Source organism: Canis lupus, chromosome 8 (genome assembly GCF_003254725.2).
Source record: "Canis lupus dingo isolate Sandy chromosome 8, ASM325472v2, whole genome shotgun sequence".
Taxonomy (NCBI): Eukaryota; Metazoa; Chordata; class Mammalia; order Carnivora; family Canidae; genus Canis; species Canis lupus.
In genome coordinates this window covers 28,311,342-28,335,045 of record NC_064250.1, presented here as the reverse complement: position 1 = coordinate 28,335,045, position 23,704 = coordinate 28,311,342, and the positions used below count along the sequence as shown (strand labels likewise).

Below are 23,704 nucleotides of genomic sequence, written 5' to 3'. Positions count from 1 at the left end.
AAACGATAACAGTAGCAAAGGATGGTTTACTGGGTGCCAAGCACTGTTCAGAGAACTTTCACAAATTAACATTTTTAGGTCCCACACAACCCCCTGCCCCAAAAGGGGATCACCATCCCCCATTTTACAGAGACTGAGGTATAGACATGAAGTAACTTGTCCAGTCACAGCTACAAAGTGGTCAGCTGGGACCCAGGCCTGGGCACCAGCCCCAGAGCCCATCTCATAACCTCACCTGGCACTGCTTTCCCACATGAACTCCACTGGCCTCAGGATGGCCTTAAAAATTGGGCCAAATTTCAAGAGGGAATGTGTGTTTTAACCCTGTGTGTTTGTCCCCTGTTTCAGCCACCCATATGGAAAACTGCAATGCGGTTTATGCAACCTGAATAGGAGAGACGGGGGGGAAAGAAAACAAATGACAAACTAAAACCTCCTCTCCCATTCTTGCACCCCACCCCACCCCACCCCTGGCCCCCACCTCCCTGCCCTTGGTGCATCACAGTATCTTGAGTGAGTGTTTCCAGCCAGACCGTCATTCCCTCTGGAGGAAGGGAATGTGTGGGACCCAGCACGGCCACACCGGCTGATGTGGGCGCCCGTGGCTTCCCTGTGCTTGGGAGGCAGTGCTGTGGGGTCTGCCCAGTGACAGTCAGAGCCTGGGGCCCGGCCCGCTTCCCAGCTGCAGCTCCTACACCTCGCCAAGTGTTTGCACTTCAGGTGTGCGTGGGCGGTCTCTCCTGGGCTCCTGGAATGGGACCCTCTTGCACCCACCGTGGGGCTCCTTCTGGCTACTTGGGGAGACTGGGCAGAGGGCCACTCAGTGAAGCGGAACGGACTGTTCCTTGAAGGAAAACCGTTCTTCTCTTGATTAAATGAGTAAATTAGTTCCAGATCTCCTGTCAGAGAGTCAAGCTGTTGGAGAGGGTGAGGGCGAAACAGAACTGGTCGTGAGGAGGATACTGCTGTTCTTACTATAATAGGAGAAAGCTAACAAGCCATGGAGAATGAATAGCCACATGGCTTTAGAAATGTATTTTTAAAACTATATTTTTGGAAACCAAATTCAGCAAACAGGGCCTATGCTCAGAAGGGCTTTTATACTTGATTTAATGCTCTGCTGCTGTTCTTGTGAAACTCTTAATTTTTGAGCAAGGGGTTCCACATTTTCATTTTGCACTAAGCTCTGTGTATTATGTGGCCCAACCTGTCAGTGAAGTATATTTTAAATCAGTGTCAGATAATTATGGACAATTTTTCCCCTCGATTTTTAGGGAGGGCGGGGTATTCTGTTCAAGTTTGAAAGTCAACTTTTGCACTGCATGTTTTGCATGCCTAGCAGGCATAAGCTAGCAGACATAAGCTCTTGACATCTATGCATACTTACTGATCTGTGCCAGAATGTGCCACAGTACAAATATGATGTTGGAAAGTACTGAGCAAAAAGGTTAAGCGTTAGTATTTACAAATTAAAACATTTCAGAGCTCACTTCTCCCTGGGTAGGCCAGGCATTTTATACAGAATCTTCTTCTAAAATGGAGAAATAAGAAAGAATTGTCTTGCATTGGGTCTTTAGTGAGGACATGACCCTGTTCTTAATTATAACCATGCCAGGGACTGTCTCAGGAAGTTGGTCTGTCCTACCCTATAACCCCAGAGTTGTGCTTCCATCCTGTCCACCAAGAGATCCAGAGGTAAGAATGAAGGATATGCAAGGGTATCTGCTTGATTTGCAGAAGTCAGGCTCATGTGGACATACTTAAGTTCATCAAGTTTAAAAAGGGCCAGAGCCATTTGTTGGTCCTTTTTTCTTGGCAAAGATTCTGTGACATAATCCAGCTAACATCATTGAGGCAAACTGAAGATAAACATATGGCCCTCTTTTTTCCCCCCTTTTTGGACCATAATGTGGTAATAAGAATAGTCCATTATGGGAACACATGGTGGTGTTTCTTTTAAGGCAATGGGAGGAATTTTCCAGAAAGCAGGGGGTCCCTTCAAAGACTCAGCCAAGGCATCCCAGTTCACAGCAGATTAACACAGAATATTGGAAGAGTCCACGTGGGCAATGGGACAAGCTCTGGATAGGTGGATGGACCTCCTGCAGGACTGGTAGGGAGTCTAGTCTGAGGCAGGTGGCAGCAGCAAGCACTTGGGTGTAGACCAAGAGTTACTTTGGGCAAAGCCCACCCACTTGAGATAAGGGGGCGTGAGAAGATATGGGTGAGCTAGAGAGAAATGAGAGGGAATCTGGAAGGAAGTGGGTCTAGGAAGTTAAAGTAGGTGGTACTGCCAACATGTCTACTGATACTGAGAGGTTAGTCCCTAGAGCTGTTGAGAGCAAGGCAGGTTTGGGTGAAGTTCCTAAAATCTTTTAAGTCTCAGATCAGAATTAATTCTAGGGACCGAGACAAAGCTGAAATCACATGAAGATGAGCAGTGGCCCCCACTGAGGAGGGAGAAGGAATGGAGTCACTAGGAACTGGGTAGGCCTTTCCATGGGGGAAGGGGGGATGCCTTTCACATATATCATGTCAGTTTTTCTTTATTCTCTTCAGTTTTTGTAGGTATCAGTATTATCTTTATTCCTATTTTACACAAGGAATCTAAGGAATGAATGGAAGTGCCCAGAGTTAATGGATTCATTGTGTCTGGGGCTCTTTCTAATACCATCTCTGTGCCCTTGGCTTAGATACCTCTCTGAAGGTCCTTTGGTGGTGGCTGTAGCAAAATGGTGGAAAGCAGACTGCCTGCTCCAACCACCTCTTCGGACTGTGTGAGCTTTGGCAGGTTACTTGGCCTCTCTGTGCTGTACTGAAAGTAAAGATAGTAATACCTTCCTCACAGTGCGGTGGTGAGGATTTAAAAAGATAGTATTCGTAAGAGGTTTAGAACAGTGCCTGGCAAATACGTGTTACTACTGTGCTCTATTTAGAAATAAAACTTTTTAGGGAAGATTTGAGATATTAAGAGTTATCACTACCTAGGAATGGGTGGATCTGTGGCAAGGTTATTCCTAAAAAGTAAATACTGCAAAAATCATTCCTCTTTAGTCTTCCAGATCTTAACAAAGGAAGATGTTCCCAGTAATCAAATTGACTTACCAAATAGTTAATTTTAGTGAGAGATTGCCCAGTTTAGAGGCAGAAATTTTGGATGTGAGTTCTTGCTGTACCATTTCCTGGCTTTGTGAAACGGGGCATTTTTTTCAATGTCTCTCACTTATCTGAGAGACATAATTACCAATATCCATAATTACCAGTCACAGGGCTGACAGCCCACCTCACAAAGTTATCCCGAGACTCACACAAGGTGATAGAGTGAAAGCCACTTTTAAATAAAATTATGACATGGGTTGGATGCTTTTATTCCCTGGACACAGGCCTACTATAAGCAAGAAAAAGTTAGCTGTCTGCAGAGTAGGCAAGAGGAAGCCATTCTGGAATTTAAAACTGCAATTTAAATAATCTAGTCCAGCTTTGGGTATTAATAATTTAGTAAGGTAGCCAGGTGGGCCCCCCCAAAAATGAGTATACAGTCTGTCCCAAGGAGTCTTTTATCTTTTGTCTGTGCCATTCTCTTTACAACAACCAGATTGTGCTTGTGTGTTTTACTTCCTCTCCTGCAGAGAACTCGGAACCCACCCCAGTGAATCCTTGCTATGATGGGAGCCACACATGTGACATTACAGCTCGGTGCCATCCAGGGACAGATGTAGACTACACTTGTGAGTGTGCCTCTGGGTACCAGGGAGACGGACGGAGTTGTGTGGGTAAGTTGTGTGCACTCTGTTCTTCCATGGGATCCCCCAACTCGGTGTTAATAGAAGATAAGCATGTCTGCTTTAGGTTCTCCACTGATTGAGAGGCGCGTTTAGCAGCTGTTCACCTAAATGCTCTCATTTCAAAACTAAAGCACGTTCTGGTTAGGTTTGAGATCTAGAGGATAGTTTGGAGGGGCTAGGACTGGGAAAAGAAGACATGTTACAATTCCTGCATATTTTGATTTCTCAAGTTTTGTCATTTTAACCCTGTATTATTTCTTATATTTACTAAAACATATGTTTTCCGGTTATCTTTAGGTTTCAGACATTGTGTTCCTTTCATCCATTACATCCCCACAAGTCCCAGAAATTTCTTTATATTTCTAAAGGAAAAATTGTTTGTTTTTCTTGTAAGTGTTGAGTGGTTGTTTTTGTTTTTACTGTTTAAAGATTTTTCAGAATATTCAATATTTCTCCCTGTGACTTATACTTGAATGATTTGAGATAAATATTACAACCTGCAACATGCATTCACATCTGATGCTTAGAAATATGACATTTTGACTCCCACCCCCCAATTTATTTGTTCATTGAAGCTTCATGGTAGTGAGACAACATTGGGCTTTCAGAGCTTCCACTTGGAGAACTCTTGATTTAAGGAGTGCTTTTCTGTCTTTATTTCTTCTTAGATGTAAATGAATGTGCAACTGGCTCCCATCACTGTGGCCCCAACTCCATGTGTGTCAACTTGCCGGGAAGCTACAGGTGTGAGTGCCGGAGTGGTTATGAGCTTGCAGATGACCGGCACACTTGCGTCTGTGAGTGCATTTCTCTTTTTGGCCAAAATGGTGCTGATTCATTAATGTTTCCACTCTGACATACAGACATTCTGCCGTATGGTTTTAGAAAAACTTTATGTTGAAATTACCCAAAGGTATGGATCAGTTCAGTCCTGTGTTGTTGTTTTCCTCTAAATGGATACTTCTGGTGTTGAGTTATTAAAAGGTGTTCTCCCAGTTGGGATTCCTATGTCTTGGTATTTGGCCCAATTGTGTAACAAGACTATGAACCTCTAATACCACCAGTTCTAGATAGAAGTAAGGTATTTATCAAATTTAAATGAAATGGATTATAATTCAAAGATGCTCATTCCACGTGACCGACTATAGACCTCCATCTGTAATAAATCTACTCTTGTAGGGTTAAAAACAAAACAAAACAAAAAAACCTTTGGATCTAAAGAAGTGGATCTGAGAGAACTTGGATTCCAAATTCATCCCACTGGTAGAGCCAGATGATGATAGAGAAAATACACTTTTTAACCCAGTGGGATGAAAAAGTAGCAGTGATCACAGAAACTCTGTGTGCTTGTGTCTAGTTCTGGTGATTTATAAACTTTAATCAAGGACCATCTCAATGACTGACCTTCATGTTTAGTGTTTTTGATTGCAAACTCAGACCAGTACTCCCCAAACTTTAATATGTATCCATGCCATCTAGGGATCTTTTTGAAAGTCAGATTCTGATTTTCTGGCTCTGGGATATGGCCTGAGAATCTTCTGAGCCCTCAGATGTCCTGATGCTGTTGGTGTGTGGATCACACTGGGAGGAGTAAGCCTCACCCATTCGCAGCCTGCACTCTTAGATGTCCTTGCCGCCTTCTCTTTTCAGTGATCGCCCCACCTTCCAACCCCTGTGAGGATGGCAGTCATACCTGTGCTCCTGCTGGCCAGGCCCGGTGCATTTACCACGGAGGCAGCACATTCAGCTGTGCCTGCCTGCCTGGTTATACTGGCAGCGGGCACCAGTGTACCGGTGAGTACCTGTGGACTGTCGACCTCAGCGATTCTGGAAGGTCGCTTGGATGCAATGTCTCCACATAGCCAGAACCTTTCTCAAAAGGACCTCTCCCTTCCTTCACTCATGCAGCCTTGGAATTATCTAAAGAGCAAGAGAAAAGCTGTATTTTGAGTCAAAAAGCAGAGCGAGGGGTGGTTTCCCTTGGACTAGATTTTTGAGCATATACAGTTATCCTTGGTGGAGACATTCTTGGAGCACTAGGAAGCCACTCTCAGATTGTAACTTTCTGTTCCTTGGAGCTGGTGTGGGCTGGAGGATCTTTGGGAAAGCCCACTCACCTGTTGGGAAGTCTCTATCCTTCAATCTCTTTGGTTAATGGCTTCATCTAACGCTTTTAGTCATGCCTAACTGGCTGAAGTGGTATTTTAAATAATCTCTACACTTACATGCAATGCTTTTTCTCTAATTTTTCCCCCTCCCCTCTCTCTCCTTTTCTCCTGGAAATCCGAAGACATTTAAGGTGGTTGAGGCTTGATACAGTATTACCATGAGACTGGAACACAGGACTAACTATTAACATTTAACTTGGCTAAATAATACTAATGACATTTGAGGTTGTTACTGAGCGAGGTATAATTCTCTGGATATAAATGTTCATGAAACCACAATGAGTAGTACTTTAATATAGTGATTATTTAGCAATCTGCATAATCCACCAAAGGTTTTCAAAATGTATCCAGTGACATGATGGAATTGAAACCCAATTTCATGCTGTCAGTAATATCCCAGAATTATGGTAAAATGAGACCCTGGGAATGAGAGAATAGTGGGGAAAGGGTCTGTTTGGGGATTATAAACCTGAAACACAGGCTTTCTCCCTCTCTTCAAATCGCTGCCTGCATTGGTCCGGCCACTGTGCCCCTGAGCACCCCGAGCTGATGTGCTAGAACAGCCGTGTAACTCCTGGGAGCTTTACAGCAGCTTAAATAGCATAGAGCCCACCCCACTCCTTACCAAATGTTTGCTTCTCATCCTCCTCCCACTCCTCTTCCCCTCAGTTTCAGTGGAGGGGCTGGCTGGACCTGCAGACGGAAGCCATATGTTATGGACAGAACAAACGTGTCAGGGCAGCACAGCTGTCCTCTCCTTCCCAGATGTGGCGGGTCACTGGGCATTGTCTGCACTGGCTCTTTAATGTTTCCACTTCTGTTGTACAGAAGCTCTGCTGTATGGTTTTCTTGAAAATACAGTTTATACTGAAATGACCCAAAGCTATGGCTCAGTTCAGCCCTGTTTTTTTTCCTCCCCTCCTAAAAACACCCCCATCTTTAGAGCTCAAGTGTTTCTCCAGTTAGAATGAGATAGATTTGGAATTCACAGATGCTTCTCTCATTTGACCAGCCAAAGAGCTCCATCTGTCATAGGACTCTTCACAGACAGAGGTAGCCTCCACAGGTATGGGGGTCATGGTGTGAGGTGCACTAACTCCTACTGGTGTGGTTCTGTTATTTCTCACAGTGGGAATAATATCTTTTCCACCCTCGTGGAACCTTGTCATTCAGTTTCATTTAACACATTTCTGGCTTTAAGAGATGAGACTGCTTGGAGAATCAAAATCTTGTCAGAATTTCATATTTAAACATTGGACTGCTCAGGACAACAGAGGTAGTGATTTTAAGGTATTTAACTCTTTAGGTCTTTGGTTTAAAGCCAATAAGTTGAAATTAATTGCAGCCTAGATGTGATGCATGTTAATAATCAGAATACTATTTGAGTTAGATGCTTATTGGCCTAATTCCTTCTAGAATTATTCTCTTATCCTTCTTTTAACTTCTACTTGTCCTGTAAGACTTTGATTATCTTTGGGGTCAGATTAGAACTCGGAATTTGGCCACTTTTACACATTGAGAACTTTCGACTGATGCCATTCATTGCTATTACTTCCATCTTGCTGATTTCTGCCATTTTAACTTAATTCTTTTGAAGATTTCATTTATTTATTCATAAGAGAGAGACAGAGACATAGGCAGAGGGAGAAGCAGGCTCCCTGTGGGGAGTCCAATGCCAGACTTGATCCCAGGACCCCAGGGATCACGACCTGAACCAAAGGTGGATGCTCAACTGCTGAGCCCTCAGTTGCCCTAGATTTCTGCCATTTTTAATTGTCCTCATTGAATCTCTGCTTCTCTACTTTTTAGATTTTCTCTGGAACCTGCAAACCTTAAAACATGCCAAACCCATCAGTTACTTCCCTAGTGTGTTAGTTATCTATTGCAACATAACAAATTACTCCAAAACAGAGCAGCTTAAAACAATACACATTTATGATATGTAGGTCAAGGACATGGAAAGGGCTTAGCTTGGTCCTTTGCTTTAAAGGATCCTTGCAAGACTGCAAAGGGTAGGCCTGGGGTCTCATCTAAGGATCTAACTGAAGAAAGATCCTCCCATGGTTACCAGCAGGGTTCAGTTCCTTGAGGACTGAGAGCCTCAGGTCCCCACTAGCTGTTGCCTGGAGATAACCTTCAGCTTCTTGACACACAGACCATGAGCAAGGTAGCTTACTTCCTCAAAGCCAGTGACAGCAAGTCTGCTAGCAGAATGGAAGTTATAATCACAAGAATAACATCCCCTCAATATTGCTTTGGTGTGTTGGCAAGATGCAAATGACTCAAGGGAAGAAGATTACACAAGATTGCAAACACTAGGAGGTAGGGATCTTTGGGATTCCTTAGAGGCTGCCTCCCAGAAGCAGTTGCCATGTGGTTGCCTTCCAAGCTTTTCAGATTGTAGAGCAGTAGAAAATGAATAGTAATTTTCCTAAAGACCTATGCCATGCCTAAATCAAGCTGGGCTAATCATGAAGGTGACTTACAGGATAAATATGTAAGAGTAGGAGTGTGTGTGTGTGCACGTGCACACGTGTGCGTGCATGCATGCATATATTTAAAGGCATGCCACAGTGTGCATGTGTCCCTGTGACCACAGAGAGAAAACAGCAAAATAGAGAAAAGGTTCTATTTTGTGGAAAGTGTGCATTCTTGAAGCACACATATTTTTCTTTACTCCATTAAAGTAGCAATAAAAGGGTGTGTGAGTTTTTCTTTAGCCAGTTTGTCAAAAACTGAGTTCCCTGGAGAGGCTGGACTTGGCTTTGGGTTCTCAGTCTATCTAGTCTGAGTCACTAGCAGGAATTACTTTTATCCAAGTATAAGTAAATCTTTTCCAGCTTCCCTCAATCAACCCTAATTTCAGTGGTTTCAGGGTTGATTTCAACCATGTATTGATACGAGTTTATAATGCTCAGGCCTGTTTGTCCTCCTAGATCTTGGTGACTTTGCTAAGTGCAAAAGCAGATTCTCTTGAGTCAGGATCTTTCCAGGGAGGAGCAAGTGTGAGTTGAATAGGTGGGATGTTGCTCAGTGTCCTTACCACTCAGGAGGGACATGAGAAGACGTACTTAAATTATTTTCTCTTAGATCTCCTGTCCTAAGAATGGAGAGGTTAGGAAAGGTATGGTCAAGTCGCTGCAGCCACAGGAGAAGAGAGCAAGGCTTGAAAGGAAGGAGTTTATTAGAGAGGGTCCCAGAGAGAGGGTCACCACATACCACGTGGGGCACAACCGGTGGGGTGCTTGACTGAATAGGTGAGGAGTGAGAACTTGTGGGCCAAATCCTTTTTTGGAACTTTCACTGAATGGTTTAGAAGCAAAGGGGATGGGGTAGGGTGGGATGGGTTGGCGGGAAGCTAGGAGGTGTTAATCTAGTAGTTGGATTTATTTTGAAGGGACTTCACCTAGTTTTGGGTGTGAGCAGAATAAGGCCAGTGAGAAGAGTGTTGAAACACCAAAGTATGAATTCAAGATGGAGGATTTTAACAGATTTTCCATACAGGTTTTTCACCAGCTTAATAGGTAATAGAATGGAGAATTATGCTGAGATTGAGCCATATGTCATTATCTGAATAGCAAAGGAGCTCTTGAACCTTGTTGTCTTGGCCTCAGTGTCCTAGCAACCCCTAAAGACCCCAGACATTGGTTGTTAAGCATAAATGGCAGCCCCCTCCCCCAGTGGTACAACAAGGAGTTTCTCCTTTGCCAAGGGGCTGAACGTCTTTTCATGTTTTCTGTCCTGACACTGACTCTGATCAGAATTCCTAGGCCATAGGCTTTAAGAACATAAGTTAACTTGGTAGCTCTGGGGAGTCCCCTCTCTCTTAGTTCAAAAATAATTTCAAGAAACTGATCCCTGGGTTCTAGAAATAGGCCCTGTGTCTCAGGAATTCCTGCTTCCTGTCATTGCCTGGGGTTCCTGTTAGCATGAGAAGTACTTTTAGCATATGTATTATGAATAGCTTTAACTTCCTGCATTTACTTTCCTGCTGGATGTTCATTTTTACAGCTTTGGTTTTACAGCCAGTTTTACAGCCTTTTGCAGGCCCAGGGAATTGAATGGCCACAGCTTCACTCAGCTAAGGATTTGAGTTGTCCTTTTGAAGAGACAGAGCCAAACTCAGGGGTAATTAAATGTGACAATAGAGAACCCATATCGATTAGATTGAAGATAGGGTTTTTGTTGTCATTGGTTTTGTTTGGTTCCTAAGGGAAAAAAAAAAAGCGGAGGAACTAAACCAGAAAACCTTCTTTGTTTCCAACTTTGCAGATGAATTTATAAGTACTGTTCTGCCTTTGTAGGTAGAAAGGAAGGTAACCAAAGAGCCCAGCTGCTCATCTGGGCAGAGCCTCTTTGGGTGGCATTAAACTTGGTTGTATCAAGCATTCAGGATTCTTTTGGACTTAGGGGAGCTAATTTATTTTGACTACCTTCCCCAAGACCGAGGATAAACAGAATGTGAATTTGCTAATAACAGTGTAAGGGATTCCTCTCCTGTGAACAGAGCATTTGGGTTTCACGTCCAGCATGTCCACTCAGTGGTACCCAGGAAAGCCCCTTAGCCATGGGAAGGTGTCTCAATGAGAGCCAGGTCATAGCCAGGCTGGTACTGACAACCCTAGAAGAGATTTCATCTGCTGCACTGAAGGTGGGCCGAGGAGCCACCTCTGTCCCCAGCTGATTCATGTCAAATTCAGGCTGTAACTCTCCAGATTCCTGGGTTCTCTGTGTTTTTGCCACTGGCTGTAGCAAATTGATGCAATTCACTCCTGGGCCCCACACTCTTCTAGGTTTCACACTGATCATCTCAACTCACATTTTTTTTTTTCCTATTCACACATTTAAAAATCATTTTTGGGGTGTTTTTGTGGAAGCAACTGCTTTCTTTTATTTTCAGTAGAGCCTTGTTCAGGCCTATACCCTGATCCTTCTCTAACTCTGGAAGACTAGGAAGTCTTTACAGGTAGCTTATCTCAATCACCTACCATTGGTTTTATTTTATGTATTTTTTTAAGATTTTTAATTTTTCTTTTTAACTAATCTCTACACCCAGCGTGGGGCTTGAACTCTCAACTCTGAGATCAAGAGTCGTATGCTCCACCAGGAAGAAGCCCCTGGCCATTGGTCTTAATAGTTTGACTCTCAGAGGTTTTCTGGGGATAAAGACAGTATGCCTTGCCATTGTCGGCATATGCTGATTACAGTAAATAAAAGGACTATAAATTGGCATTTGTTTGAATTTGCAGGATGTTGCAATTTTCAGAAATACGAAAATCTTCTGGTATCATGTGGAAGTGGTGCTGAATTGTTTATACTGATAAACCTGACAAATTTAGATTTTATGTGTTGTTTCAAAACTTCTGATAGTATTTTTCTTGCACTTTTCTATCTCTTCTAAAGATAGAAAGTAGAGAAAATATCTGATTAATTGGGCATTTGTAGATAGTAGGACTCTGATTACATGAGCCCGAATGTGCTTCTAACTTAGTTGAAAAAGCACGCAGAGCCTCACAGGCTGCTGTGCATCTGCATATTGGTGCTATAGGGACATGGTGCCAACAATGCAAGAACAAAACCATTGTTACACATATTTACTGCTCTGGTACTGAAAGGAAGTGAATGATTTACAGTCTAAAGACTAGTTCAAAGGTGATAACTTCCTGGAATTCACTGTGGATGAAAGATGCTCTAGAAATATACAGCAGGATATTTTTTTACTGGAAGTGACCACACATGCTTGATTTCTAATTAGACATTCTTAGTCTAATGGGTTGACTCTTCTGTCCCTCAACTTTGTGCATTAAGCTTGCCTTTAGCTGTCATTATATTTCTGCTCATGTGCAAAGGTCTTCTAAGGTTGACCCCTTGTCAGTGACCCATGTGTATTAAGGCCATGTGGTAGCCCCAGTTGGGTGCAGTGAAGTCATGCTGTTCCTTCCTCCCTCCCCCACCCCCTCATCCCTGTTCCTGCCTCTGCAGATGTTGATGAATGCTCGGAAAACAGATGTCACCCCTCGGCTACCTGCTACAATACCCCTGGCTCCTTCTCCTGCCAATGCCACCCTGGATATCACGGGGATGGATTTCAGTGCACACCTGGTAAGGTTTGGAGAGCCAGAGTAGGCCCAGAAAACTGGCTCCTTTGGTGCTATTTTTCTACAGCCTTCAGCCCACTCTTACTGGAGACCAAGGCTTTTCCTGTTCCCTCTAGCTGCCTATTTTACTGAAGCTCACTGGCTATTAGCATTCTGGGAGGCCAGGAGTATGACACATCCATTATCCTGCCGAGTGTCCTACCAGTTGTGGCAACTGCCTTAGTGATCTGCTCTGCCTTGGTACATGTGATTTAGATGAAGAACTTACATCACGCTTACTAAACAGGAGCCATCTGCACTAGTGAGCTGCTAGTAAGCCCCATGACTATTCTAGGAGGTCTTGGCCAGCATGGTGCAATTTTCATGATTGCCATTGACTAGAGCTTCTCAGACTTAAATTCTAGACTTCAGGGGATGAACAAAGTTTTACTTATTTTCTCCCAAGTCTCTTGGGATGTTTGGACAGAAGCCATTCATGTTTCTTCATTTTACGCAGACAGCCGGGGGGACACTGAGGGTTGAGGGGGAGGGGCTGTTTTATAGTGCAGTCAGCTCAGGACGGGGGAAGTGTGAGAATTAGGGAGAAGTTAGGTAGGTTGTGGCAGAACTAAAAGTATCCAGGAGTTCAAACTCAGTGCCTTGCTCTTTTTCCCATGTGATACTATCTCCCAAGTATATGGAGGGAAACACAAAACACCTCAGACCAAGGACTTTGAAGTTAGCTGTAGAAGTGGGCGGGATGCAATGTGTTTTATTCCTCCTGTGTACATCTCCTTTACCACGGCCTCTTTGCAAGACCCCGCCTCAGGACTGAAACCCTGTGAGCAGCAGCAGCACCACGCCCACGCTCAGCAGGCCTATCCTGGCAGCCAGCTGCACATTCCCCAGTGCGACGATCAGGGCCACTTCCTGCCCCTGCAGTGTCACAGTAGCACAGGCTTCTGCTGGTGTGTGGACCCTGATGGTCACGAAGTCCCCGGCACCCGGACTCCACCCGGCTCCACGCCACCTCACTGCAGACCACCAGGTGAGCCGGTCAGGGAAGAGAACTTGTTCTAGCCCTGGCCTGGGGCCTGAGAAGTGGGACAGTGCCGACTAGGGAGGGGGCAGATTACCCTCCTTGCCCAGACCATGCAGACCCAGGGCTGATCTCCACCCTGTCACAGCCTCCTTCCTCCTAGGGACGTGTGAATGATCTGTGTACACCTGTGTGCTCACTCACGTGATGGGGATGGACAGACATACATACGTGATCACTGTGGCACACTGCACTGCCACCTTAGACTTGTCCAGTATAAGACTGGAACCTGAGATGGAGCGTGTAGGTCAGGCTGAGGCCACTGCCCTACATCAGTTACGTCAGCTTAGGGAGATCTGAGAGCTAGACAGATCTAGACAGACAGAGCTAGACAGACCCGCCTTTTGTCCACAAGGAAAACTGCTGTCCCATCTTCCTTTGTATCACTTCACTCTGCCTTCTGAATTGCAGCAAACAGTATGAAAGTCATTTCAGCATTGATAGGAAAAATAAGTATGAACCTATGGGTGGATCCACAGGTTCACAGCTAGTTTGCTGTCAGCTAATCATCCCGGCTGTCTCTAGCCAGGCCTGGCATGTCAATGGGGAGAGTCCCACTTGCCCCAGCCACCATCAGAAGAGGTGCGGGAACCCGTCATGGTCACCGATGCGGTCTGAGATGCTGATGGTGAACCTGTCTGTGTCATCTGAGCACTCCCCGTCTGGGTGGGGCCTGGTTCTCAAGTGCTCACATTTCATGCCAGCTGCAGATTGCCAGGGCAGGTTTATGCTCCCTGCTGAACTGTTCAAAGTGGGAAGAACTTTTTTTATTTTTAATATAGAAGGACTTTATTATGAAGAACATAGCATTGATATGATACCATTTTAGCCCAAATAATTCCTATAGCCATGAGCTTGCTATTCAAAGGTCCATTTTTACTACCAAAAAAGAGAAATACTAAGCTTGGCTTTTAACATATGAGAATAAGAAGAGCTGGAGAATTACCACCAGTTTAGCATCATGGCCAGGACATTAGTCCTTCTAAGATTCACAGAGGTAAAAATTGGTTAATGCTGGACATAGGTGTATGTCCTTATTGCCATGAAACTCCCAGTTTCTCTCTGTCCCTATTTTTAGGAAAAGATTTTGCAGGTTCCCCCCCCCCCCAAAAAAAAAGGAAACCCCACCCAGAAAAATTGTTTCACTCCTGTCTACTTTTGAAAAAGTCTTGGTTCTAACTCCATCTGGGATTTAAAGAAATCAGATGGTTGAAACACGCCTTGGGGAATGGTTCTGAGTTCTGTTACACTTACTAAGACAAGTATGTGTGAACGACAGGGAGTCAGAAGAGAGCCAAGAGATTGAGAAGCTAATGACTGAAGGAGGGACATGTTCTCTTGGGCAGACTCTTTCCCCATGGCCCAGACTTTTCTTTTGGTGCTGGTTCGGCCTTGGCTGTCATTTCTGACTAGTCTCCTCTGCATTTATGGGGTTGGCTTGAAGGGAGGAAAACACTCTGTGTCCAAAATTTCAAAATATTTAAAACCCTGCCAACCAAAAATAGAAAAGAAAGAAATCTGTGGTTGAATTAAGGAGCTTCAAATAGTAAGGAACGAGAGGGAGGCATACATATCAGATGTGAGGTGCCTGTTTCCCAGAAGCTGGGTGTGCTGTGTGTCTGTCTGCATTCCAGACAGAGCTTTGCCTCACTGGGTGGTCCCCTGAACCAAGACTGTACCCTCTGAGTTTGCACTGGGAGCTTGGGGCAGTGTTGGGAACTTCTCCCAGGAATCCCATCTTGATGTAGATGGCTAGTGTTTGAGGAAGGGCCATTACCCTGTCGGGGTCTTTGAAACACATCTGGGTGAGGAAGTCAGAGACTCTCCTTCTCCATGAGGTCTTAAGAAGAGCTTGGCTCCCCAAGGGTCATGAGCTATGGAGGTGACCTGAAAAGCACCCACTTCCCCCAAACCCAATGAGTTTTGTAGTTGAGCTAGTTGGGTTTGAGCTCTGATGATTTTATTTACCACCCTCCCATCTTCCTGGAGGAATTGTAGGTACTAGAACTAAATTGTAATGTTTCCAACTTTGTTCTTTGAAGCCATTGGGGGTTTTGACCAAAGGAGTGACATGAAATGACTGTTTTAAAATTTTTTTCTTAATTATTTATTTATGATAGGCAGACAGTGAGAGAGAGAGAGGCAGAGACACAGGCAGAGGGAGAAGCAGGCTCCATGCACCAGGAGCCCGATGTGGGACTCGATCCTGGGTCCCCAGGATCGTGCCCTGGGCCAAAGGCAGGCGCTAAACCTCTGCACCACCCAGGGATCCTGAAATGACTGTTTTAAAGGGACTCTTCCTGGCTGCTGGTCATTTACACTGGGGGACAGGAGAGAGGGTGGAAGCCACAGAACTAGTAAGAAAGTTTGGTAATAATCCTAGCAGGAGACCATGGGGCTTGGACCAGGGTGACAGGAGTGTATGTGTTGAAAAGTGAAGATTTTCTGAATGTATTTTGAAGGGACAGCTGCCATTTTCTGACCTATCAGATGTGGTGAGAGAGAGAAAGGAGTCAAGGACGTTTGGGCTAAAAATGGAGGTGCTATTTACTGATACAGAAAAGTCTAGGGGAGAGCAGCGATGAGGGTAGAAAGCAGGTCCCCCTTCCCACCCCTGTTCTTGTTCTGAGATGATGTTCTACACCCAGTTGATGGTATCAAGGAGGTACTTGGCTGTATGATTCTACAGACCACAGGCCTTGAGTTCCTTTAGATAAGCGTATCCTAGATGGGTGTACAAGTTATTTCAGCATCTTACAGCAGAGTCCCAGCAGACCAAGAACCGAGACCCACCACATTTGGGACAGAGTGACAGCCCTGTGGAAACAGGCTGGGAGGAAACAGCTAGAGACAGGGTTCTGCAGGAGCTGGTAGGGGGAGCAGGGAGGGGATGGTGCTGAAGGGAGGCGGTAGAGCTACAAGGCGGCAAGCTGGATCCTACTGAAAAAAGGTTCAGCTCTGAGCCAAGGGCTTCTGGGAACTGGAGTGTTTAACAGTCAGTTTGGAGTTGTTGGCCACCACCTCTGCTGTGCTCACACATGCTCATCCCAGCAAGTCTCACTCCATATGGTTTTCCAGTGAGCAGACATTGAGGACCACATAAGTAGGGCACTCAGGGACCGTTTCTTTTTTCTTTTTTCTTTTTTTTTTATAAGTGCCCCCTCAGTGCCCGTCATCCAGTCACACCCCCCCTCCCCCGCCCACCTCCCCTTCCACCACCCCTAGTTCGTTTCCCAGAGTTAGGAGTCTCTCATGTCCTGTCTCCCTTTCTGATATTTCCCTCTCATTTTTTCTCCTTTCCCCTTTATTCCCTTTCATTATTTTTTATATTCCCCAAATGAATGAGACCATATAATGTTTGTCCTTCTCTGATTGACTTACTTCAGTCAGCATAATACCCTCCAGGTCCATCCACATAGAAGCAAATGGTGGGTATTTGTCGTTTCTTTCTTTTTTCTTTTTTGTATTTGTCATTTCTAATAGCTGAGTAATATTCCATTGTATACATAAACCACAGCTTCTTTATCCATTCATCTTTCGATGGACACCGAGGCTCCTTCCACAGTTTGGCTATTGTGGCCATTGCTGCTATAAACATTGGGGTGCAGGTGTCCCGGCGTTTCATTGCATCTGTATCTTTGGGGTAAATCCCCAACAGTGCAATTGCTGGGTCCTAGGGCAGGTCTATTTTTAACTCTTTGAGGAACCTCCACACAGTTTTCCAGAGTGGCTGCACCAGTTCACATTCCCACCAACAGTGCAAGAGGGTTCCCCTTGCTCCACATCCTCTCCAACATTTGTGGTTTCCTGCCTTGTTAATTTCCCCCATTCTCACTGGTGTGAGGTGGTATCTCATTGTGGTTTTGATTTGTATTTTCCTGATGGCAAGGGATGCGGAGCATTTCCTCATGTGCGTGTTGGCCATGTCGGTCTTCCTCTGTGAGATTTCTGTTCAGGTCTTTTGCCCATTTCATGATTGGATTGTTTGTTTCTTTGCTGTTGAGTTTAACAAGTTCTTTATAGATCTTGGATACTAGCCCTTTATCTGATACATCATTTGCAAATATCTTCTCCCATTCTGTAGGTTGTCTTTTAGGTTTGTTGACTGTATCCTTTGCTGTGCAAAAGCTTCTTATCTTGATGAAGTCCCAATAGTTCATTTTTGCTTTTGTTTCCCTTGCCTTCATGGATGTATCTTGCAAGAAGTTACTGTGGCCAAGTTCAAAAAGGGTGTTGCCAAAAAAAACAAAAAAAAGAAGGGTGTTGCCTGTGTTCTCCTTTAGGATTTTGATGGAATATTCTCTCACACTTAGATCTTTCATCCATTTTGAGTTTATATTTGTGTATGGTGCAAGAGAATGGTCCAGTTTCATTCTTCTGCATGTGGATGTCCAATTTTCCCAGCACCATTTATTGAAGAGACTCTTTCCCAGTAGATAGTCTTTCCTCCTTTGTCAAATATTAGTTGACCATAAAGTTGAGGGTCCACGTCTGGATTCTCTATTCTGTTCCATTGATCTATGTGTCTGTTTTTGTGCCAGTACCACACTGTCTTGATGACCACAGCTTTGTAGTACAACCTGAATTCTGGCATTGTGATGCCCCAGCTATGGTTTTCTTTTTTAACATTCCCCTGGCTAACAGTAACTTCTTGCAAGATACATCAATGAAGGCAAGAGAAACAAAAGCACAGAAGAGAAAAGAGACCTACAGAACGGGGAGAAGATATTTGCAAATGACGTATCAGATAAAGGGCTAGTTTCCAAGATCTATAAAGAACTTGTTAAACTCAACAGCAAAGAAACAAACAATCCAATCATGAAATGGGGAAAAGACATGAACAAAAATCTCACAGAGGAAGACATAGACATGGCCAACAAGCACATGAGAAAATGCTCCGCATCACTTGCCATAAGGGAAAGACAAATCAAAACCACAATGAGATCCCACCTCACACCAGTAAGAATGGGGAAAATTAACAAGACCGGAAACAACAAATGTTGGAGAGGATGTGGAGCAAGGGGAACCCTCTTGCACTGTTGGTGGGAATGTGAACTGGTGCAGCCACTCTGGAAAACTGTGTGGAGGTTCCTCAAAGAGTTAAAAATAGACCTGCCCTACGACCCAGCAATTGCACTGTTGGGGATTTACCCCAAAGATACAGATGCAATGAAACGCCGGGACACCTGCACCCCGATGTTTCTAGCAGCAATGGCCACAATAGCCAAACTGTGGAAGGAGCCTCAGTGTCCATCGAAAGATGAATGGATAAAGAAGCTGTGGTCTATGTTTACAATGGAATATTACTCAGCTATTAGAAACGACAAATACCCACCATTTGCTTCAATGTGGATGGACCTGGAGGGTATTATGCTGAGTGAAGTAAGTCAATCAGAGAAGGACAAACATTATATGGTCTCATTCATTTGGGGAATATAAAAAATAGTGAAAGGGAATAAAGGGGAAAGGAGAAAAAATGAGAGGGAAATATCAGAAAGGGAGACAGAACATGAGAGACTCCTAACTCTGGGAAAAACTAGAGGTGGTGGAAAGGGAGGTGGGCGGGGAGTGGGGTGACTGGGTGACGGGCACTGAGGGGGGCACTTGACGGGATGAGCACTGGGTGTTATTCTATATGTTGGCAAATTGAACACCAATAAAAAATAAAATATTCCCCTGGCTATTCGATCAGGAACCGTTTCTAAGACACATGGTTGGTCTCAAAATAGCCCTCTCAGGTGGTAGGTCCTGGAGCTGGAACCAAGTGGGAAAGAATAAATATTGTCTTTAAGCATCATGCAGGCCACTGAGTTCCCAAGGAGGGTCCCTGCTGAGTGCTCTTTAAGCAGAGGCTCTGGGCCCTGGCAGAGTGGTCTCCATGGGTCTCTCCTGGCCTGAGTGTGTCTTGCACCCCTGATCTTACCTCCTCTTGCTCTCTACTGATTCGGCTCGGCCCTGATGACTAATCCTCCCGGCCCTGGATATTTTCTTTCTCTAGATTCCTGCCGGGAGCTACTTAGAGCACTTTACTGCAGCGGCCCAGTGTCCAGGGGCCTGGCTGAAGCCTTCTGAGCAGACACTAGGAGGGCGGGAGGCCAGGTGCAGGGATCCTCAGCTACATGCTGCATTCTGTCCTTGACTCACCATCAAAGGCTTTTTGTCCCCATCTGCTCAGAGCCCACCCAGAGGCCCCAGACCGTCTGTGAGCGCTGGAGGGAAAACCTGCTGGAGCACTATGGTGGCACGCCCCGGGACGACCAATATGTGCCCCAGTGCGATGACCTGGGCCACTTCATCCCCCTGCAATGCCATGGCAAGAGTGACTTCTGCTGGTGTGTGGACCAAGACGGCAGAGAAGTGCAGGGCACCCGCTCCCAGCCAGGCATCACCCCTGCATGTAAGCAGCCCCCAGGGACAGCCGCCCCCTCCGCCCCAGTCACCTCATCGGCTCTGCAGGGTTTCGGTAGGGAAGCTGCCAGCTGTGGGTGACAGTGGGGAGGGAAATGAAGGGTAGAGTCCGTGAGAGAAGTCACTCCTACACTGTTGATTTATAATCTAGTCTACCCGAGAACCCAATTTGGATTTAGTGTTTGGTTTTGTCATTAGCAGTTTCTGTAATTAGAACATCTGGAAGTCAGTTTAACATGCAGTTACTCCTCCTCCCTAGCCCAGGGTGAAAGAAGACACGTGTCGCCCCGAGGGCCCAAAGAAAAGCGGACACAATACTGGCGGTTTTTTTTTTTTTTTTCCCCTCAAGAAGAAAAAAAACCTTTTGCTTTGTTCTGAGGGAAATGTTTCGTCTTCCTCCCTAGTAATTGGCAGTGTTTTACATAATCCTTGGGGGGAAAAAACCCTTAGAAATTAGAATTTCTTTTAAGGAACATCTGGAACACATCTGTCTAGGGTAAAAACCTTTTGATGTTTGTGGAGGTTCTGCTATGTGGAAAGTAACTTCCCTTCTCCCCACTTACCCTTGATTCCTTTCCTCTTCCACGGCAGGTATACCCACCGTGGCTCCGCCCACGGTCCGGCCCGTGCCACGGCCTGATGTGACCCCTCCGTCTGTGGGCACCTTCCTGCTCTATGCCCAGGGCCAGCAGATCGGTCACTTGCCCCTCAATGGTACCAAGCTTCAGAAGGATCTGGCCAAGACCCTGCTGTCACTGCATGTAAAGTGGACTTCTCCCGTGGGGGTGGGACCGCACAAGGCTTTCAGATCCGGGCAAGGGCCTGGGGTAGAGGGAGGTCCTAGAGGATTTCTGGGCTGTAGTCCGACTTCAGGAGTCTGACTCTGCTACCACAGCAAATGGGGGCAGTGTTGCCGGGAGTCACACTTTACCAACCAACGCTTTCTCCCGTGGTTCATGGGGTTTCAGATATGTGGAAAGGGAATTTCAGAGTTGTCAGGATACTGAGGCCATATGATGATCCAAGATGAAATTAACAGAACCCAAGCCCCAGGGTTCTCTCCATGCTAGACCTTTCCAGAGGGTCCAACAGGTCCAGCTCAAGGGTGTGGTTTCTGTGGTCAGTTGAGAATCCCAAGTGGAAACAAATTCACCAATACCTCATTGTTGCAGCCCCCTCCTTTCCCATCCCTCCCCCCGTTTGGCTCTGTGGATCAGTCTCTTCAACTCCTTCACAGAAAATCTGGGTGAAGGGGAATGCTGAGAAAGGAGCAGACAAGCTTTCCTAGATGCTTGTTGCTTCCTGAGCCTGCAGGATCCCTTCTGCCAAGGCACTCCATTTTGGAGGAGGGATTTCTTTAAAGGAGAAAAGAGAAGGGAGTTCACCAGAAAGGCACAGACATTTATAAAGGAAAGCTGTGTGATTCCATTTCTAAACCTCATGCAGCAGGTACTCGCTTACCTAGAATAAAGAATAGTATAACCCATGTCTGCCTTTACTTAACAAACTAACCCCTGGGATCCCTGGGTGGCGCAGCGGTTTGGCGCCTGCCTTTGGCCCAGGGCGCGATCCTGGAGACCCGGGATCGAATCCCACATCGGGCTCCCGGTGCATGGAGCCTGCTTCTCCCTCTGCCTGTGTCTCTGCCTCTCTCTCTCTCACTGTGTGCCTATCATAAATAAATAAAAAAAAAATTAAACAAAAAACAAAAAACAAAAAAAAAAACAAACTAACCCCTTATCTGATTCCAAAAATTTAGAAGCAGCCAGTATTCAGAGGAAGATGTGTTTAAGGTTTAGGTTTTGTAGTCATGATTTAGGTTTTGTTGTAGTCAGCAAACACTAGCATGCTGTTTTGTAAGTTTCCCTAAAAGATGTAGAAACTCAGAAATTGTCAACACCTCAAATCCAACTATTCCAGCCAAGTCTGATGGCTGCACTGCATTTCTGAATTTGCCTCTCCCAGGGCAAGGTCATCGTGGTGGTGGTAGTGGTAGGGGTGGAATTGAAAGAGAATGGAACATGAGTTATAAGCACATCTTGGAGAAATTTACTTAATATGATTTATTCTTCCAAGAAACTTTGAAGTCAGTACAGGGGTTAACGGATCCCATGACTCCCTCAGTCAATGGAAACCCACATGGATGTACACTCCTGCCTGAGACAGAGGACTTTTACTTTTCAAGTAAAACTGTACTTTGACCTTCAGATCCTTCCATATACACTGCCCATTTTTTTTCACAGGAGCCAAATTCTGTTTTGTTCAGTATTTTTTATATTGACTCCTCTCCCAGAGGCATGTCAAGCCAGCCCCAGGAGGCTGTGTTAGGCAAGTCAGGACCTGGTGTGACCTCAGGGACAGCCAGATGGCCCCTAGATGTTTGCTTTGCACATCTGTTGGGTTTCTCAGACCAGGAGTCTGAGTTGGAAATTGAATGAAGCAAGTACTGTGGAGTTTTGCAAAAAAGTATCACAGACTCAGCATTAAAAAGAAGAAGAAGATTTATTTAGCAATAACAAAGGGAGGACCTCCCTAGCCAGAGGTTTGTTGGCCACCCACTCTCCAGTTCCTTAACTCATCCTAACTGGAGACTTACATAAGAGTACATCCAAAAAGTTTGCTTCATAGTTAAAAGCAGAAATATAGGGGTAAGCGATTACACCTCAAGGGAAAGATTATATTCACAGGGGAAGGGGGAGTAGATTTTGTCATTATATACTGGGGAATTTTAGAAAAGCTGTTTCAAAAGTGCTGATGCTGATCTCATTTGGAAGGAGTAACAGTTTTGTCCGTGTTTCCCCCACCCCCAGGTAAAATATTAAGAACTTACTTTGCTGAGACTAATGTTTGTCCTTTAATCACTAAAGGGGCTGATAAAATCATTTTATTACTGCTGGCAGTAATAGTGCTTATTGAGCACTTGGTCCAGACAAATGAGTGATTAGGACACTATACAAGAATTTATGGTACTAAGTTTTAGAGCAGCACCATCAAGTAGGTATTCTTATCTTCATTTTACAAATGAAGAAACTCAAGGACAGAGAGGTTAAGTTATACAGCTGGTCAGTGGCCAAGCCTGGCTGGGACCCCAGAAGTCGCCTCCAAGCCCACTTGTGTCACCATGCCACTTGGCTGCCCGTATGACTGTATTACAGGTTGCTCACTACAGCCATGTGTGAGACAGCTGAGCGAGAGCCCCAGGGACATGCAAGGAGTCCTAATTCTTCCAATTTCATGTTTTGGTCCATGAAGGGCTCCATAGTTGTGGGAATTGACTATGACTGCCACGAGAGGATGGTGTACTGGACAGATGTTGCTGGGCGGACAATCAGCCGTGCCAGTCTGCAACCAGGAGCAGAGCCTGAGACGATCATCAATTCAGGTCAGCAACTTCATCCAGAAGACACTTTGTTCTTCATTTGGTTCTACTAAGTTGAACAGGAGAGGTTAAGTGCCCCAGGAGTCACTTCACTGAGTGGTGCAATACCAGTCCCTCTGTAAACACGCATTCATAATGTAAGAAATGATAAAGGGATCTTACTGTGAGCCTACTGAGGAATAGGGCTCTCCGCAGAAAGGGCTAGCGCTGAGCACTCGGAGCCTGGCCCCAGCTGCTGCTGCCTGGCCCCAGCCCGGAGTTGTGCCTGCTGCGGTCCGGCTGGTGGCTGTGTTGGCCTAGAGAACTACAGGTGGAAGAACAAGTAACAAAGGTCTGTTTCTCTATTAACCTGGTTCTTATAACTGAGATCCTCTCAGAACTTGGACTTTTCAAACATAGTAGAGCGCTCTGCTTCAGGTTGTTCCCTTTTCATACCTGCAAATACTCCAGTCTTGTTGTTCTATTTTCAGGTCTGATAAGCCCCGAAGGACTTGCCATCGACCACTTCCGTAGAACAATGTACTGGACGGACAGTGGCCTGGATAAGATAGAGAGGGCCAGGCTGGATGGCTCTGAGCGCAAAGCTCTCTTCCACACGGAACTGGTGAATCCTCGAGCCATTGCTGTGGATCCAATCCGAGGGTCAGCTGGGCTTCCTGATTCTCCTGCTACCTGTAGATCCTAATTTGAAGCCCTTGGATTTTAAACGCCGTGTGAGGAGGATCAGAACAAGAGTGTAAAGCTCCAATGCATGAATATAACAAGATCTACTAGGTGTAAACACTGTT

At 45.2% G+C, this 23,704-nt stretch overlaps 1 protein-coding gene across 2 annotated transcripts in view; it reads left to right on the top strand.

The window, feature by feature from the left end:
• The window catches only part of NID2 (nidogen 2), a 61,171-nt gene that overhangs the window by 33,749 nt on the left and 3,718 nt on the right, over positions 1–23,704 (top strand). For both annotated transcript variants that reach the window (XM_025442346.1, XM_025442347.1), the window contains exons 9-17: positions 3,630–3,773; positions 4,454–4,582; positions 5,436–5,579; positions 11,936–12,055; positions 12,848–13,078; positions 19,305–19,526; positions 20,129–20,298; positions 22,790–22,919; positions 23,387–23,558. In XM_025442346.1, coding sequence (XP_025298131.1) covers positions 3,630–3,773; positions 4,454–4,582; positions 5,436–5,579; positions 11,936–12,055; positions 12,848–13,078; positions 19,305–19,526; positions 20,129–20,298; positions 22,790–22,919; positions 23,387–23,558 — 1,462 coding nt within the window. The remainder of the gene's footprint in view (positions 1–3,629; positions 3,774–4,453; positions 4,583–5,435; positions 5,580–11,935; positions 12,056–12,847; positions 13,079–19,304; positions 19,527–20,128; positions 20,299–22,789; positions 22,920–23,386; positions 23,559–23,704) is intronic.